The sequence below is a fragment of the Pygocentrus nattereri genome, chromosome 2 (assembly GCF_015220715.1).
Source record: "Pygocentrus nattereri isolate fPygNat1 chromosome 2, fPygNat1.pri, whole genome shotgun sequence".
Classification (NCBI taxonomy): domain Eukaryota; kingdom Metazoa; phylum Chordata; class Actinopteri; order Characiformes; family Serrasalmidae; genus Pygocentrus; species Pygocentrus nattereri.
Genome location: NC_051212.1, coordinates 18400596 through 18419227, shown reverse-complemented (window position 1 = coordinate 18419227; position 18632 = coordinate 18400596). Strand labels below are relative to the sequence as shown.

Below are 18632 nucleotides of genomic sequence, written 5' to 3'. Positions count from 1 at the left end.
TGTCATGTAATAGTCACTAATTTCTTTCTTGAAATTAGTATAAAATAAATCCTCAATCTAGAAACATGAAGTGCAAGAAAGTAGAAGATATGGCTAAATATAATTCATTAATGATTTCAGCAGCAGCAACACACTAAAAATATTTTCAGAAATCCCTTCAAATACAGACTTCCTCATCTTTGTACAATGACCTCTGATTGGCAGGCAAGGGGACATCACATGATCCAAACTTGGCAACATCTGTGAGAACGCAGGTGGCTGGAGTACGAATAGAGAGGAATGAGACAGAGGGGTTAGTGTGAGTGTGTCCTGTTTCTGCAGTCCCTCCCAAAACACAAGAAAATGGCTCAAGAGCGGTGTCAGGATCTGAGTTAAATTGTTTCCGCTTTTTTGAGGGTCAGATTTATATTCAAGACTGTCCACTGGGCTGTATGTCTGTTCTACCATTCAATCATTCTTTGTTCACCAACATCTTCATTGAATAACTCACACACATTAAATGACAAGGTGGTGCTGATGCTCAAAAAGCCTGGATCATCACGAAGGTCAGGGTGTATGGGGTGGGGTTGTGAATGGGGTATATGGGGCAGATGAGGTGGGAGGTGTAGGTGTGGCATGAGGAGGGGATGTATGGTTGTGGTGAGGTGGGAGGAATGTCTGGGCTGAATGGAATGGGGAAATGAATGGGGTAAATGGGTGTTGGTGATACGTAGGTTTGATGAGATGGGGACTGTAAGGACGGGATGGGGTGGAGGAGTGTGGGCAATAGGGGGTGAGGGTAGAGGCTGGATAAGAAAGGAGTATGGGGTATGGTACGCTAGGGTTTTTGGCTGGATAGAGTAAAAAGTATATAGGGTATATGAGCTGAGGGGTGTATAGGCTATATGTGGTAAGTATGGATGGAATGTTTTTGGCCTGAATGAGGCAGAGGAAGTGTAGAAGTTGGATGGGGTGGCAGAGTAAATGAGCTCAATGGGATGCACAGATCTACAAGTTGGGGTTGTATGAGCTGGAGGGGAGGAGTATGGGTTGGACTGGGTGGGAGAATTTATGGTCAGGATGTGATGGGGGGGTGTACAGAGGAATTGGGAGGAATTACAGGCTGGATGATATGGTATAGTATATAGGCTGGTGATGGAGAGGGGTGTAGAGAGTGGGGAGTGTATGGGCTGGATGTGAGGTGTACTGGCTGGATGGGTGGGGGCGGGGTTGCATCTTTACCAAATGCAAGGCAGAGGAGGATGGGGGATGAGGTGGGGGTCAGAGTGTGTAGGCTGCAGTGGGTAGCCATGGGCCAGGGTATGCAGATGTGTGATTGCGGTGGACTAAAACCCTGCCAAGCCCTGCTGTGCAGGGTCGCGACCCTTACAGAATCAGTGCTTCTGCATGTCAGAACCAATGCAGGTCTTCCGGATCCCAGCAGAGAGAGAGAGCGAGAGAGTAAGAGATAAAGTGAGAGAGAGAAAGAGAGAGAGAGAGAGAGAGAGAGAGAGAGAATGAGAGAGAAAGGGATTAAAATAGAGGGTAAGGGGTTCTCCCCAGTTGATTGGGAATTAGCCTCAGTGTGCAGGTGGAAGGGATCACAGCAAGTGGATGTCAAGAATGAGAGCAGGAGAACTTTAAGGCTTAAAAACAAACTCAAAAAAAAAAAAATCACTAGAAAAATCACTTCCCTCTCAAAGTCCAGCTGGAAGCAAGTTGAGTTTATGTTTTCATCCAACATCCCACGCTCAGAATCAATCTCTCATTCTTTTCTTCCTCAACTCTTTCTCCTCTTACTTCCACAGAGTGGCCATCCCTTATGACACAGCTGTCTGTTCACTGTACCACTTTGTGCCAGGCCAGACTGGGGCTTCCTGTGGCATCATGAATAGGAGAGAGAAGTGCTCTGTCTGTGCCACTTTGTGCCAGTCTAGATTGCTTCCTGCGTTCCATCATCTTTACGAGACGGTGACAGACTGTCTGTGCCATGGAGTGCAAGTTGAATCACAGATGTTTCCCTTGATCATGGTCTGATCAGAAGAGCTCACTATTTTGCAATCAGATCATTCCTCCAGCTAGTCTGTGAGGACTGTAAGAAATACTCTAATTCTAACACTAATATTGAATAAACATGAAGAAAAAACCAACATAATCAAGATATATCCAGTCGTATCATTTGCATACTGACTCCAAAAGAATGTGCACATCACTTCGGTTGTCACAGCATTCCTTACTTTGTTTACAGTCTTTTCTACCTGTTTGTAGGCAATAGGTGTACCTATGTAACAAAAAGAAAAGGTGCAAACAGCTTGCACTAGACAACTTGATATGTTTAAATACATACCATGGGATGTGTAACTTAAGCCCACATCATTACATTTAAATCCTTGTTTAGTTCAGTGAAACAGAAATAACCCACTAATTGGCTTTGAAACACTAGTTCTGATGAAAAGATAAAGAGAAAAAATTATTTGTATACTCACTAAAGTAAGAATCCAAAAGAGTAGTCCTATGTGCTGTGTTGAGTCATGGTTACAGGAGATGAGCAGAAGCAACAGGTTGCTGTTGACAGAGTCACGGCGCCACCTTGAGGCCAGATTTAACTACAGCCATTAAAATTAGTCTAAATTCAGGCTGCCAGAATCTCTACAAAGATGGACCAAAGTAATACCCCTTATATAATAACATGCTATGGCAGTTTCTATGTTGTTATACAATACAAAATCCTCACCTGTTACGACTTAAACTAACAAAAAGTAAAAAAACTCCAAAATCACACAATCATAGCCTTTTCAGGCTTTTGGGATTATATAAGCCTAGAATTCTGCAATATCCTGTATATGCTAGAATAGCTTTTACTTGATGGTGGAGAATGTATATCCAGCAATATTTCTATATCATGCTAAACTTTTGGAATTTCAAAATGCTTCCAGAAAATAATCTTGAAATATAATATAAAATGGCCTGTTTTATTTACATATCATCAGAGCAAAGGGATGTAGACCTTAAGAATATATTTCTTACAACTTCTTTGGTCTATCTCTCAAGGGCCTGTGGCATATACCTTAAGAAGGACACTATGACATGGGACATTATGTTTATGCCCATCTCTCATCTATCCTACCAGACATGGTGATGGCCAATGGTGCAGGAGCTGGTACTCTATATTTCCATCACTGTATAACTGAGTGAAAGATGACCATTCAGGGACCTTTGGTCTGACTGAGAGTGACTCATGCTGATGTCATTAAGAAACGCATGATGGACACTAACTTTGTTGACTGAATCTCTCCAATAACACTGTGCTCAGTTTAGTTTCTGAGCCTGTACATGTCTGCATTATAACAGTGTTGATTTGTAATGATGAATCGACCATTATATAATATGTCTAATTTACATATAAACCCCAGAAGGCTATAACTGCTTTGACCAAATCTGTGTTAGGGGAGAAAACACCTGCAGGTGCTCTCAATCCTCACCACACACTGTCTCTTTCTCTCTCTCTACTCTTTTAGCCTGCTGATTTCATCTTAGTTCAGCTATTGTGTGTGTGTGTTTGGGCAAACATATTCACCTGTTGAGATTATTTTTACTCTATTTTTATTCATACGTTTAATTGTGTTTCAGTTTTATGTTCTGGTAATTCAACAACAACAAAAAAACATTTTTATTAAATTTTAAATTCTATTTTACTTTGGAAAGTAAACTCTTCTTTTTTGTTTTTGGGGTATATCACAGAAATTATGAATGGATATTTTTATACATTTCTAAATTTTAATCTTAGTTATGCTGTAATAAATTATCCACCAGGATACTTAGCAGGAAATTGCTGATTTGGCTTGTGTGTTTGCTATCTCCTCATCTCTGATGCTTTGGACTGTAAACGTGTGCAAGCACACACACACACACACACACACACACACACACACACGGGCTGTATTTAGAGCATAGTAAGAAGTGTATGTGTGCTGGAGAAACCCATCCTTGCGGCATCATCATCGGCCCAGTTTTATTTTTGTTTGCACAGCGTGGTGAAGTCAATGAGGGGCCACTCACAACTGCAAGGCGGTCTTGTCAGATCGCATAGCATCTCCCCCCACCACCTCCCTCTGCTTCTGCGTCATACTGTACTGCAGCGTAAAAAGCAAAATATACTTTCACTATGACCCAAATCGCTTTTTGTCATTCTCACATGCACTGTCTCTTTATCTTCCATGTGGCTCCCTCTCCCACGATCACCTTGTGCTCTAACACTCTGCCCCTGCCCTGAGCACTCATGACCTGCTGACCCCATGATGACCTCTATTAGGCAGCCTCGCATTAAGCTGTGCTTAATCCTGTCACACCGTTATTACTGTAATGATGAGTGGGGTTAGAGCGGGTTTGATGTGTGTTTGCGTGTTCATTTCTGAGAAGGCTTTTATGGTTCATTCACTTATTAATCATTTTATGTCACTTTATGTCATTTTGAGAGTGGTAAAGGACACAAGATATTATATGAAACTGTCACACGTCAAAGAGTTGTATTTGACCTATATACCTGGCATTTTATGACACACTGTCGGTTTTGCAGTGCGGGTGCTTTCAAAACTTAAAAAAAACAGCAGATGGTGCTTAGATATACAACTGTATTTCCACAAATATTCAGACATTCCTTGTAATTAATGAATTCAGCTAGTTTTAGGTGCACCCATTACTGACACAGCCACTCAACTGTGCACACATGGCTCCATAATATCCAGAGAAATGCACTGCCAGCAGAATGGGCCACTGAGCTGTACATAAACCTAAGCTCACCATGCTTAATGCCAAGTGCTGAGAGACATAAAACCCCCAGGAGTGAGCTGCGGAGCAGTGGACATCTCTGGACTGATGGAGCATCATCCAATACCTTTGAGATGAGTGCAAATGGCATTTATGATCCAGAACCAATCATTCAATATCAGTGATTGACCTCACTAATGCTACTGTGGCTGAATGCAATCAAATTCTAACAGCAAAATTTGAACATGTAGTGGAAAGCCTTTCCAGAAAAGTAGTGGCCATTGCTGCAGGAAAGAGGTCAAAGCCTCCCAATTAATACCCCTTATAATATTTTCCTCTGAAATAACCTCAAGTCAAAGACACCAATAACCAACAAGGCCTAGAGCTATTTTTCCTTTCCCTTGTTCAATGAAATTTTACTTTTCTTACTTGTTTCTTCTTACTGGTAACATATTTTAAACAGTTTTATATACTGTTGTATTCTAAAACTATATGCAATATATATCCTCTTTACAATATTCTATGAGTGAAGCTTCACAGACTAGATTTAATGATTTCATTTAATGGTGTTTGTTTTATTTAGGATATGTCAGTATTTTTAAATAAAGTTTACACTGCACCTGCCATGTTGAACTACTAGAATATTTTTATATCTGTTATAGAACTCAAGCATGATACTGTCCTGCACTATGTTCATTTCAATGCAGCCTTATTTGGGCATTTCCCAACCTCACCACTACAACTCTACGCCAGTTCAATGTGTCTATACGTATCAACAATCTGCTGTTGGAAACGACTGTGGCATCATCTTCTTATGCTTCTCCCCTCTGGCCATGCAAATCCATAAACAAAATGTAAACAACAGATGCTGCAGTTCATCTCACCGAAGCACATGAGTTCACTGTCATTCAAAACCAGTGAGGCCCATCGTCACTCCACTGAGTCTATAAATACCCAGATGCAGCAGTCTCTTACATTTCTACTGTAACAGCACTTGTAGATATGTATTATACATATTTGGTTTTAATTTTACTATGTTTATTTAGAAATTAAAATAATCACTGCATCACTTCAAAGCTGCATAATGTTTAGCTAAGTTGTGTCAAAGATTTGTCACAAGCTAAGTAGTCCACAATTTTTGTTCTATCACAGTTTGGTTTTGTATGCAAGAAAAGTTTTTTTCCCCATTGAAACTGCTGGTTTTTCATTTAGTGCTGCTGGAAGAAGGATATGAGAAAGGTTCTTAAAATGGAAGGTTCGCCCTTTCTCTAACACATACACTACATGGCCAAAAGTATGTGCACATCTGACCATCACGCATATATGAGCATGCTGGACCATAACCATTGCTATACAGTTTCCCCCACCCCTGCCCCCCTCTTTCTGTTCCCATGAATGAGTTCACAGGCTCACTGCAAGCCACTGGAATTCCTCTACACCAAACTTATCAAACCACGTCCTTACACTAGTAGCATAAAATTGTCTAAAATGTCTTTGTGTTTTGCAGTATTAACATTACCTTGCACTGGAACTAAGTCCTCAAGCCCAAACTCCAAACCATTATCCCTCCTCCACCAAACTTACTGTTGGCACTATGCATTCCAGTCGGTATCCTGGCATCCACTTTACACAGATGTGTCCATCAGACTGCGAGGTAGTGAGGTGTGTTTAATCACTCCAAAGAACATGTTTCCATTTCCAGAGTGCAATAGTAACCTGTCTTTTTCCACCCCAGCTGACTCTTGGCGTTGCGCATAGTTATTTAGGCTTGGGTGCAGCTGCTTGGCCATAGAAACCCATTTCATGAAGCTCACGACACATAGTTTTGACTGACAGAAGTAAGTAATAGCATATAATAGTGTATAATTCTACTTCTCAGCTATTTACCTGACTGTGGAGAACAAGAGAAGGCAAAAAAAACAATTAAATTACAGCTTTTGTTATTTATTATTAGTTTTAAAAACACTGCTTTTTATTACCCCTTTTTTCTGGATCATTCCTCTTCAGTACTGCATGGTCTTAAAGCAGCTTCAGGTGGTCACCTTATCAAAAGCTAAGGGGTGCAGCCTCACTAATCAGCTCCGGAAGGGACTAAAACAGGAGCAGCTGTGTTTTGGGAGCTGATATCCTGGTCAGCAGGAATTTTATTAGTCTGACAAAACCAGCGCCGGACCAACGCAAGACCACTAAAAAGCAGCGGCAGCAGCTGCGCTCTTTTTTCAGGAGGGCGCGTCTATACGAGCTGTTTATTTTTAGAAAAGCAGTGAAAACGTTTTCCCGCCACAGGTCGGCACTACAGCTGAGTGCCTTTCAGTGTCTTTTGAGTACAAATGGCAAACAGTCCCGTTTGACCGGAAACTTCTAATATAGACTGAATTTAGCAAGAACATGAGATTTTAGTCTAACGTAGGACGCAACAGTGACCAGCTCTGCGGTACAGACGAGCAGAAAACACCGCAGGTGAAAGGACGATCGCTTCTTCTGTTTTCTGTAAACCCAGAAACACTTACATTAGGTTTCCCAGACTTTTTCCCGCGGACTCTTTGAGTGAATTGTGTTTGAAGGTTTGTTTGGATATTAAAAAAAAAACAAACTCAAGTGACAAGATAACCTAGCGGTTCAGTAATGAATAATGGGCCATGAATAAAATTGGCATTTGATTTGTCCCGAAATATTCTGAATACATTACAGTAGCTCAGTACGTTTAGCCACCAATTTGCATGTGAAAGTGTGCTGTGACAGTAAAAAAGCCTTCAGAAATTCACTGCTGGCAGATAAAAATGCGGCACCTCTGAAAGAAGGACAGCATTCCCTTGGGACAGAGTTACGTTGTTAACTAACCTGGCAAAGTGAAGCGTCTGTAAAGCTAATTTAAAAAGTGCTGGACGAAATCATTTTGCGTGTTTTTTGATGGTGTCTTAAAAAAAGAATTGTCTGGATGTCAGGAGCCTTTAGAAGACTGTTGTTTTCAGGCAGAGCACAGCACTTTGGATAAACCCTAAATAAATGCTTTTAACCAAAAGAGCAGCTTAATTGACAAAACAACGGCTGAGAAGTACCTGAGAAGTATATTTAAACAAGGAAATGCTGCTTAAAATGTTTCACTTTAACTGCGTTTTAAATGGTAAACATTTAAATGAACATTGCTCAGAATAGAATTAAAACAAAAACAGATTAAAAAATATTTAGATCAGTTTCACATGGCAGTGGGCTGCTAATCCATTGCGCTCTTCACACATCAGTTTAAATCCCATCCTCGTGGACAGACGCTGCGAAATCTCAATGCTCAAAGTCCTTAAATGAACAAGAATTAATACAGTATGTTTGCAATCAAAACCTCCTGCCTCTGGCCATTTGCAGATAAAATGAAAAACTCCTTGTTTACAGGGTAATTTTGGACAAGACTTACTTTAAATAAACACATTTCACAAAAAAAACAACAAAAAAACCCTAAAAATTCAAGGCTAAAAACAGCCACGTAGAAGCCCCCCTTTCACGATCTCGCCTAACATGATATTTTTACGGGGTTTACACTTGAAACGGTTTTATGAATTGCTGAAATGACTCACAGTCTTAAAAGCTCCGTTTTCGACGAGGATGGGATTCGAACCCACGCGTGCAGAGCACAATGGATTAGCAGTCCATCGCCTTAACCACTCGGCCACCTCGTCGCTGCTTTTATTTTCACAGAGGTGTTTTTCAACGGGACCTCACATTCCCAGCGCCGTTAACGTTTCATTTATGACGAGTCAAATCCCAAGAAACCAAATCCGAGCTGGAACTACTAAGATTACAAGCTTGCTTGCCGTGTTACTTTCTTCCCACAGAAGTAAACTGCCTTGACTTTCGTGTCGAACTAATGAAAGAGGACATTGAAGCCTCTCTACTCAAGATGGGATTTGAACCCAACCTGCAGAGCACAACTGATTGATAGTTCATTGCCTTTGTGCACTTGATCAGTTGGTCTCAGGCACTTCTGATGATTTGTCTTTATTCATAGGCATGTTAGTTATGGTCTGCCTCCTATTTGCACAGAAGGAGAAGTGAAAGGAAAGTGAAAGGTCAAATGTGGCCTTCAAGGGAAGTCCACTGTTGTTTTAAATGTCTGCATAATTCAGTCGTCTGTATCTATATAACATCATTCTGAGTGGTTTGATGTGAAATGCTTCTTCTACTGCTGTTTCTTTATAGTGGTGGTGACAGAAACCAGAAGTTAAGACGTCGGCGTTTATTTAAAACAGCATTTCGTGCTCTTAGAGAGCCACAGCACTGCACAGTTTCACACTGACTTTACGAGCTCAGGCATTCTGCATTAGGAGCGTTAGTAGAAGTCCGAAACAGAAGATTGATTACCTCTAGAAGTTTCACTACCAACAATAATGGGATTCGAACCCATGCTTGCAGAGCAGAACGGATCAGCGGTCGATTGCCTTAAACACTCAGCCGCCTCATCTGTTGGTGGGTTGTTTTTCACAATTACCTGATTATCTTTGCTTTAGGTTTACTATCTTTATCACAGTCGTTTCTATAATTCATCTTCAAACCAAACTATCCTTAGACTTGCAAAAGTGTCTCTATCTAATCTACAATTGTCTGATATACACCAATTTGTTTGTAAATTACTTCATGTGGATGAACAAATTCATAAAAAAAGTATTTTAGGCCGGAATTACCCTTTAAGCCTCCATATGCTGTACACCTTGTTTATTTGCTAGTTTGGGTTTTGTTGACATTGCATCTTTTTATTTGGTTTGGTTGACTTCTCTGTCACTTCCAAATGATCTGCTCTTTAAGTTAGTTTTCTTGACAGTCTTTTCTATCTTCTCTGACTTCTTCCAGTTCATCTACAGGTTACTACAGGTTAGTTCATCTGAAGGAATATGAAGGAGTTTGACTCAAGGCTAAGAGGCATATGCTGTAGCCAAACACTTTAGCACTAACATTCACCTATTTTCATTTTCACATATCCTCATTCTTCATTTATTAGTGCCTTTGATGAATTAAACATCTATTCAACAGCCAAGGTAACTTGGCTCAGCTGATGCTGACATCTTTACTGCTTAGCATCCAGATCAGTGAGTAGGCTAGCAGTCGCCTTGGGGATTCTCAGTAGTTGCATGATGTATTTTCATAATGCATGATGGGTATGATAGTGAGCAAACAATGATGGATGAAAACAAAATACGGAAACAAAATGATAAATTCTGTCAAACTGATCAGACTAAGGGATGCAATGTTGCACTATAAAGTCTACTGCATAACTTTATAAATAACATATAGAACTCTAGTTTGAGGCCAGAATGCTGCTTTAAGCTTCCCTAAACATAGATCAGGAGTCTCCAACCCTGGTCCTGGACATTCCTACAGAGCCTAGTTCCTACCACAATTTGCAACACCTGCTCAAGCTAATCAAGCTCTTCCCAAGTCTGTGATTGGCTGGATCAGACATATAAGTGTTAAGTAAGGGGTGGACAGCTTATTGGATACAGATGGGAACTAAACTGCAGGAAAGTAGCTCTCCAGGACATGGGTTGGAGATCAGTGATGTAGACCTTCATACAGAGTTCACAAAGTCTTAAAACTGATCTTGGCAATGCCTGCAGAGCACAGTGAATTAGAAGTCCATCGTCATAACTACTCAGACACCGTGTCTTTGGGTTAGTGTTCTAGTGGCATTTATTGCAATTTTTAAATTTATTCATTAATTGCAATTAGTCTAATTAGCCATGTTACATTTCTAAAAACATGCTAGGTCTATCAAATCATAAAATTAGTGATTGTTTTTCATATATTTCTCATTTTTGTTCTAGTCATTCTATGATAATTATGTAATAACTGAAATAGTACAAAGCAAACTGTTTTATGAACTTGTTTTCAAATGACTGGTCTTTACAGGATAAGACTCATTTTTTATCACACATTAAATTACCTTTACTTACACCCCTCATAACATGGAGCACTCCTTATTCATAAAATGTCAGGGGGGTGATCAGCCCTTTGGTCTCTCCTTTTCTACAAGGTAAAGGTCAATTAAATGAATTATGTTAATGAGCTTATGTATATTAATGAACAAAACTCAATGAAGGCCCATTTTGGTACTAAGATAGACAAGTAGGCCTATGTTTAAGCCCTAAATCTTTCTTTAAATAATTCACTCAGAACGTCATGCAGAGTTCGCATCAGGTATTTCCTGAAGCTTCTACAGTGTTGTGCAGCAAATCATTTTTTACTACAAGGTCTTCAGGAGTTGGTTGATAACCAGCAGGATTGAAAGGTTCATAAAGCTTACCTGGTCAGAGACGACAGGATTTGAACCCAAACATCTTCGTCCATTGCCTTAACCACTCAGACACCTTGTAACACCACTAATAAGGTGGGGTGTAAGCCTAGATAGCCAAGGTTATCTTCCCTAAATATTTGTGTCACTTCCAAATGACCTGCTCTTCAATTTAATTTTCTTCTGTAGTTTTTCTCAATGGTCTTCACTTCTGCACATAAAACAAACTACATTATATACACTCAAACAGGACATTGTTCTGGAAGTAGTACTGGTGTCATCTGATGATCTGACAGGTATGTTCATTCCTTATGCTTGCCTCCTTTACTTTTGTCATGTGTGATTGGTGTGTAAGGTCTTAAAAAGAGTTCATTTCTCCTCCAACAGCTTCTGGTTATCGATGGGAAAACCAGCAACAGGAAAACCAGTTATAGACTCTCAAAAGCTTCCGTTGTCGACAAGGATGGGATTCGAACCCACGCGTGCAGAGCACAATGGATTAGCAGTCCATCGCCTTAACCACTCGGCCACCTTGTCCTCTTGTGCTACCACCTTGTATAGACTGTAAGATCTAGGCTATTTTACATGCCCTATTCTTGCAAAAGTTTCCCCGTGGAACCAATAGAAGGCAATCAATGAGATCAATCCTTTTCAATCGATCAACCCCTCTCTCTCTCTCTCTCTCTCTCTCTCTCTCTCTCTCTCTCTCTCTCTCTCTCTCTCTCTCTCTCTCAACTGATAGGTAAAGTAAGATGAATGGTGTTCTGTTTGCCTTTCTTTATGTCACTGAAATATGAAGGCTCTCTAGAATTCTTAAAATCACTTATAATTCTGAATTTTAAGTCAAGTATGCAGAGCACATGGCCTAAACACTTCGGTAACCACTTATATCTCCCCATCTATTTAAACTCTTTACCGTGAAGCACTTCACTGAACGGTGTAAGCTGACAACATTTGGGAGGTCCTCGCAAAAGTTTCAGTTCTCTTTTTTCTGTCAGTGTAAATATTTCTTACAGATCACACTTTGGTCTCACTTGGTGCCTTTGGATTGTCGCAAAGATGTTGAGCCCAGGAATAGATATCAACATTTTGGGTAAGATGTGTAGTGTTCCTTTTCTCACTGTGCATTAGTTTGGAGATGGTTCCGTTGGCAGGTGTATTGGGTTTAATGTGTGTTCATTTTTTCATTGCTTTTTCATTTTTTAAATACCTAGCACAATCAGACCTACCTAGAAATGAATGCATTTCATCTTCAGTGATATGTACTAATTTGCATTCTAATATTCTAATACACCGACATGCAGTTTGTATGCACTGTCACAAATAATGTATGCCTTTTAAATGTAAAAAAGTGTTACAGCTAATTCCATTAGAGCAGTGTCATCACTGTAACATGGCCTGTGATGGCCTGGTTAAAATGCAGGGAAAATGAACAGAAATTTCACTTTCAGTTCAGGGGTCATTTGAAATCTGATTTTTTTTTCCATGGTGATGGTTTTAATATGTCATGTTTGAAACTAAGCCAATTATGAATGCTGAATAATGCAACATGCAAAGAATGATTTAACTAGACTTGGATGGAGGAAGCTGCCTTTGTTTATTGTCTTTATTAATCTGGAATGAAGAAGTTAAGGAAGTGCTTTTCTGAAAGTGCACTGGGCTTTTTAGGCCACGTGCCTGTTTCAGTTTCATTTCCTTAGCTCCCATACAATAAATGACAGTTTTTATTTCTCAGTTTGTCTCAAAGCTGAGGAGAGTTGAATATTTAAGAATGCAAACCATGAAGAAAATACATATCGTTCCTGTCCAAAGAAAAAGATGCAAACATCCAAAACAGTAACTTTACAGGAGAAGGCAAAAACATTATTTTTTAATATTTTAGATTTTTTTATTCCAAGCAATTTTGGGGCATTTCTATTGGTCTGTTCATCATGAAATGTTCACACAATGTGAAGGACAGCTGCCTTGTTCAAATGATTTAGAAAAGTTGAAAATGTGAAAAATGGAGAGGCATGTTTTTCTTTGGACAGTGATGAAATACTTGTTAACACTGGTCTGTAATAATTCATGTGTAAACTGTCCATTAAAATGTGATAGCGCTGTATTTATTTTTTTCTAAATCTTTAACCTTTTTTTATTTTTCCCAAGACTCAGAGGATGAGAACATCACATCTTCAGAGGATGAACAAGATATTCAGGTGCTTTAACATGTTATTACTACAAACAAGGATTTGTCTTGCAATCTTGTCAATCTGCAATCTTAAAAGTAAAAGTTCTTGACTTGGACATATTAATTGGTGTAGTACTATTGACTTATACTAAACTTATACTAAACACACCCTCACATCTCACAATGCAGAACCATCCCTTAAAAGGTTTTATAGGGCACCAGAAGTGGTTAGTCTACAGCATCAATCTTAAGAGCCCTTTTTGGCACCTTTATTTTTAAGAGTGCATCTACAATCCCAGTAATGCATTATTAACCCTATGGAGTTTAGCCCTATTTCACCTGTTATGAATATCTTTTGCAGGTTGAGATTTTGGAGAATCAAAGAGATGAAGCCAACCAGAGACTGTCTAAAATGGAAGAAGGTGAGACAATGTTTTTGGGGCACATGTAGTATCTCTGTAAACCACTTTCTTGCACTCCACATGAATAATCCACGCTCCAGATGTGAAAAAGATGCAGTGTCTTCATCTAAGGAGTGTTCAAGTCGTGTCAAACCCCAGCACCAAGAGGTTGCATAACTGCAGAGTCTTTTGCAGTGAGTTTTTCCTGCTCTAACACAGCTGATTGTGGGTACTTCATAATTAGTGGATGAATTAAATGAGGTGTGTTATTGACCAACAACTCTTATACTTCTGTTTCAGAAAAACTCATTTTTCTGTTTTGGAAGAATGGAATCCCTTTAAAACTATTAGTTTGAATTGTGGACAAAAATGACACCCAATCTTCCAACATTATCTGGAGCCCTTTATTATTTGTAATTTCTATCTAAAGCACATTTTTTGCACTTATTCCCAACAGCATCCTCTCAGCTGTTGAAGGAGATAGACATGCTGGAGATGCAGTTTCAGATTGAACGCTCTTGTAGAGTGAGTGCCGAGGCTTTTGCTTTAAAGGTGAGTTGGCCACTCTAGCCATTTCCAATTCTCATGGGTGAAGTTATAAGAGGTGGAGACAGTGAATCGCTTGATGTTCCAATGGTGCGGTAGTTATGTGTAGAGTGTAGTTTAAGAGGTGGAGTCAGTCAGTCAGTTGTTGTGTTTAGTGGCATACAGTACCATGCCAGAGTCAGAGAACACCCTTCAATTGTTTTATTTCCAGTCAAAATAGTCATTAAGTTGTTTTCAGCTTCAGCTCATTTTTGTGTAATTTTTAGCAGAAAAGAAGTCGTGGGGTGGTCAGTCCATTGTTCTGAGAGCACAAGCAGCTTCTTTACAGCTACACATCCTTTCAGGCTCATAGTGTAGAGTTGTCTACTCACAGAGGAAGGATGGACAGAAACACCTACAGATGTTTTCAGATCTGAAACAAGAGCGGAGCTTGATTTTCTCCTCTCTCTCAAAGATGAAGGTTTAAACGGATCATTTGTTGAACACCAGTTTTGAAAACTTCTGTTTGTCCATATATTTTCTTTGGCTTTTCCCATCTTTGTACAAGTAGATCATCTTATAACTAATCTCCTCAGAAATTCAAAATGAATTATTTGTATTTAATAGCTGTTTTGACTGGAAATTAAATGTATGAAGGGTAATTTGAATTATGCAGTTTTATATTTAGTCTGTGGAGGAGTCAGTGTATCAGTATGGTGTGTTCTAGTACATTAGTCATGTCAGTGGTGCAAGTCTCTCAGGGAAGCAGAACCTGATGCAAGCACACAGATGGCTTTGTAGTTGTTCCACAAGGGAGTTTCGTGCCAGCTGTACATCACCTACAGTTGAACTGACTTAGACTCCTCAGATTCAGCAGGGTGAATAGCTGGGTGCGAGGCCGGGGTCCTTCAATGCTTATAGTCACAGTCACCTCTTTGATTGCTTTGTTTTCAAGATATCAATAGTTTATGCTCCTTTTTTCTTAGAAAAATAATGAAAATATAGCCTATACTATGCATATACTGCTAATCAGCATACTGCATATTTGCAGTAGTTACTGTGATTCCCATACTGTAAACTTACAATGCATTATCTTATACTGTACAGTACTGTAAGACAGCTGTGACAGTAATCTATTGTAAATTTTGAAATTTTTGTGTACTAAGTTTCTGCTGACCGAGGGTTTTCTTCTTTGCTTACATTCTGATGCATGCAGTTACCTCTAACATTTAAAGGCTGCTTCTTTGTTTACAGGGTCAAAAGGATCAAGAAGATTACAATATGAACCAGAACATATTTTAGTAATGCTTAAAGCAAAGGCAAAGTGGTCCTAGTTCCTGAGATCAGAGAGCTTTTCTGAGATATTTTATGCTCAAGGACCCTGAACAACAGTGACATTTTGGTAACCTAGGCCATTACCTCTATTATGTCAACTGCAATATTGTTTCCTGCTGTGATGCTCTTGTCCTTTGGGCCCTGCAAGCTCAGCAACAGCCTTTTAACAGTTGGAAGCAAGCACTGCTGCTGAGGTCTGCTCACTTCATGGCGTATTCACAATATATAACCTTTGAACTTATAGGTGACAAAAGAGAACAAAGTCCTAAAGAGAAGAAGTCAGGCCCTCCTGCCCCTGATCCCAGAGCTGCCTGAAAAGCTCACTGCTCTGAATGCTGACCTGGAAGATGACCCTGACTCTGACCTTAGCACTTCAGCAGAAACTGAAGAAGAGCCCCTAGTCAAAAGTCAGGCCCAGATCAGAGGTAATCCTCCAGTCACACACAATGCAGATATTAGCAGCCATTAACAAGTGAGTTTAACAAGTGAAATTACAAATAGCCAGTAATAAGAACTAAAACCAATCATATGCATCAGAGGCAATGGCATCTGAAAGCATAAGTTTTGCCTGCATTTTACAGTGTCAAAAACCACATAACCAAGGCTATTTTGGGCAAGTGTAAGGATACACGGTTTTAGGTAATTAATGCTAATTAATGAGGTATTCATCGTTTCCATTACGTTTTAGCTAGATTTGTCTTTTCATCCCAGAAAAAAAGCTAAGCAAGCTTTAAAAAACAAGCTACATTTGGGATAAAGTTTCATTCATTTTGTTTAATTGTGCAAAACTCTAGAAAAAAATCATGGTCTTAGTGGCTTTACAATAATTACAATAATTTTCTGTATTCTAAATCCAGTTGATTACTGTATGTCTAGTGTCCAGCTCATATGTGGTCTAATGTGAATTCCAAAATCATGTACAATGATTTTAATTGTATATTTGTGGTAGACATAACGCTGATGAATTGTAGATGTAGAAATAAAATATAGGTAACACAACACAAAGAAAAATACAAAGAATGCTGGGAAACTCCACGCCTGACACTGCAACATTCAGGGACTGCTTAATGTACTGGTCACTTTCCTAACATTTGCAAATAACCACAAATCACTGTAAAACCTGACATTTAAATTTCTTTGTTAAGGAGCTTGACCTGTTTCTCCCAGAATGCACCAATGTTTACAGCAATCTGCTGTATTTTAGTGATACAATGGATTGCTGCAGTATTTCCACTTTAAGTTTACATCATTTATTTACAGTGCAATGTTTGATATAACATCTCCTGTGCTGTTTCATAAATGTTTTAGTGACCAAAATGTTGTCTTCTACATGCTACAGAATGTTGTAATCTCATTATTTATTGATTATTTGTCCTCTCTTGTCAGACCTACAGTCCTCAGTGGATCAGCTTTTGGGTGAGAAGATGCAGCTGTGTGAGCAGATAGAGGTCTTGAAAAAAGAGAAGGATGAACTGAAAGAGCAGGTACAGAAGAGTGCTGAGAGATAGTGGGAAAAGTTGAATGAGTTATTACCAATATGGTTCATACAGGGCCGGATTAAAAGAATGGGCTGAAAGGGCTGCAGTCCCGGGCCTCGCCACTAGGGGGGCCTCCGGTCGCTGAATGTCAAATGACAAAAATTAATAGAAAAAAAAAAAACGAAACAAGCGAAAATGTCGGGCCAAAGGAAACACGAGAGCGGAGCAAAAAAACGAAAATTACAATCAATAAAAAAGGAAAGAGCGACAGAATTATTACAGAAAACACCCAAATTAACCAACATGTGGAGTAGTCAGCCTGCTGTAGCAGCTACCACCAGCAAAGAGGCAACTGTCAGTGATGGACAGCAGCCAACCACCGCTAGCCAACTAACCAGCCCAACTAGCCAGTCTGCTAGCAATAGTGCTACAATCTCTGAGGAAACAAGTGATGGAGAAGAACCAGTGGGTAATGTAGCAGATGAGCCTGTTGATTCTGAGGCAGGGGCGAAAATAGATATATCAACAGATATTGCATGCTGGGGAGAAGTTAATGAGGAGATGCGAAGCTATTGGGTCGGAAAGGGAATTGAAGCACCCACACAATGTCAACATAAAGATGCCGATTTTTCGGCTTCTGAAAGGAGCTATAAAAATCAGAAGCGATGTCTGAGCAAAACATTGTTCAGTCGCTCGCTCAGAAATGGAGAGAAGGTGGCAAGAGAATGGTTGTCTTACTCCCCATCTACTGGAAATGTGTTTTGTTTTTTTTGCAAACTATTCAGTAACGATTCAGTAATGATATTAAAGCTACCCTTGAATTGAAATGAATTGAATTGAAGTGAATTGAATTGAAATCATAATACCAGTTCACTTTAAACGGTAGTCTGTCATAGATTGGTACTGTGTACGCTGATGTGTCAGTGGGTTTGTGTGAGGTCATGCGTCAGAACATCATATGAAGGGCCTCATCCTGGTAATTAGCCCCGGGCCTCAGGAAGTGTTAATCTGGCCCTGGGTTCATATGGGAGTTTTATCTTCTCTGAGAAAGTGAAATGTGTTGTGAGAAGTTTATTCTGTTTGTTTGCCTTTTGTTGTAATAGCTTGCAGCAGAGGTCGAGGAAAAGGAGGCCATTCTGCGGAAATTAGCTAAGCAGAGTCGAACGGTGAACAAGATGAAAAGGGGTGAGTTCAAATACACCTCTGTTAACCATTTAAACTACCAGGACCTGCTACCCAGTCAAAGCATTTGCACTGTTGTCCATGTATTTACTGAATTTACTGAACCTCATTCATACAAGTATAGAAGCGTAAAGTTCAGAATCAGCCGGTTCCCAAGACAGTTTCTTCCCCTGGGACATCAGGCTGCTAAACAGCCAGTAGTGCTTGTGTATTGGTCTGTGGGCCTGTCACTACACCTCTGAATCATCATCATCATGATCTTCATGGACAATCCACACTGTATCCATATCTCATTTATTTATCTACCTCAGGCTCACAAATTCCACTTACAGAAATGTATACAACTATACAACCGTACAGATCTTAGCTTTATTTAATAACTTACTACTGTAGAAACTGTACATTGGAAAGACATATATATATATATATATATATATATATATATATATATATATATATATATACACACACACACACACATATATATATATATATATATATATATATATATATATATA

At 39.4% G+C, this 18632-nt stretch overlaps 1 protein-coding gene, 1 long non-coding RNA gene and 2 other non-coding genes across 4 annotated transcripts in view; 2 read left to right on the top strand and 2 right to left on the bottom strand.

Annotated features, from left to right (window-relative positions):
* Positions 1–8335: 8335 nt before the first annotated feature.
* Positions 8336–8417, bottom strand: trnas-gcu. The gene has a single exon. It is a non-coding gene; the product is annotated as a tRNA-Ser (tRNA).
* Positions 8418–9036: 619 nt separating this feature from the next.
* On the top strand, positions 9037–11645 carry LOC119265153. The gene is made up of 3 exons (XR_005131439.1): positions 9037–9204; positions 11274–11319; positions 11411–11645. It is a non-coding gene; the product is annotated as an uncharacterized LOC119265153 (long non-coding RNA).
* trnas-gcu lies at positions 11479–11560 on the bottom strand. Its single transcript has one exon. It is a non-coding gene; the product is annotated as a tRNA-Ser (tRNA).
* A 437-nt stretch (positions 11646–12082) lies between the features above and the next one.
* Positions 12083–18632, top strand: part of shtn2 (shootin 2) — a 21604-nt gene continuing 15054 nt past the window's right edge. The window contains exons 1-7 of the mRNA XM_017683039.2: positions 12083–12116; positions 13172–13221; positions 13555–13615; positions 14052–14146; positions 15699–15879; positions 16841–16938; positions 18036–18117. Coding sequence (XP_017538528.1) covers positions 12083–12116; positions 13172–13221; positions 13555–13615; positions 14052–14146; positions 15699–15879; positions 16841–16938; positions 18036–18117 — 601 coding nt within the window. The remainder of the gene's footprint in view (positions 12117–13171; positions 13222–13554; positions 13616–14051; positions 14147–15698; positions 15880–16840; positions 16939–18035; positions 18118–18632) is intronic.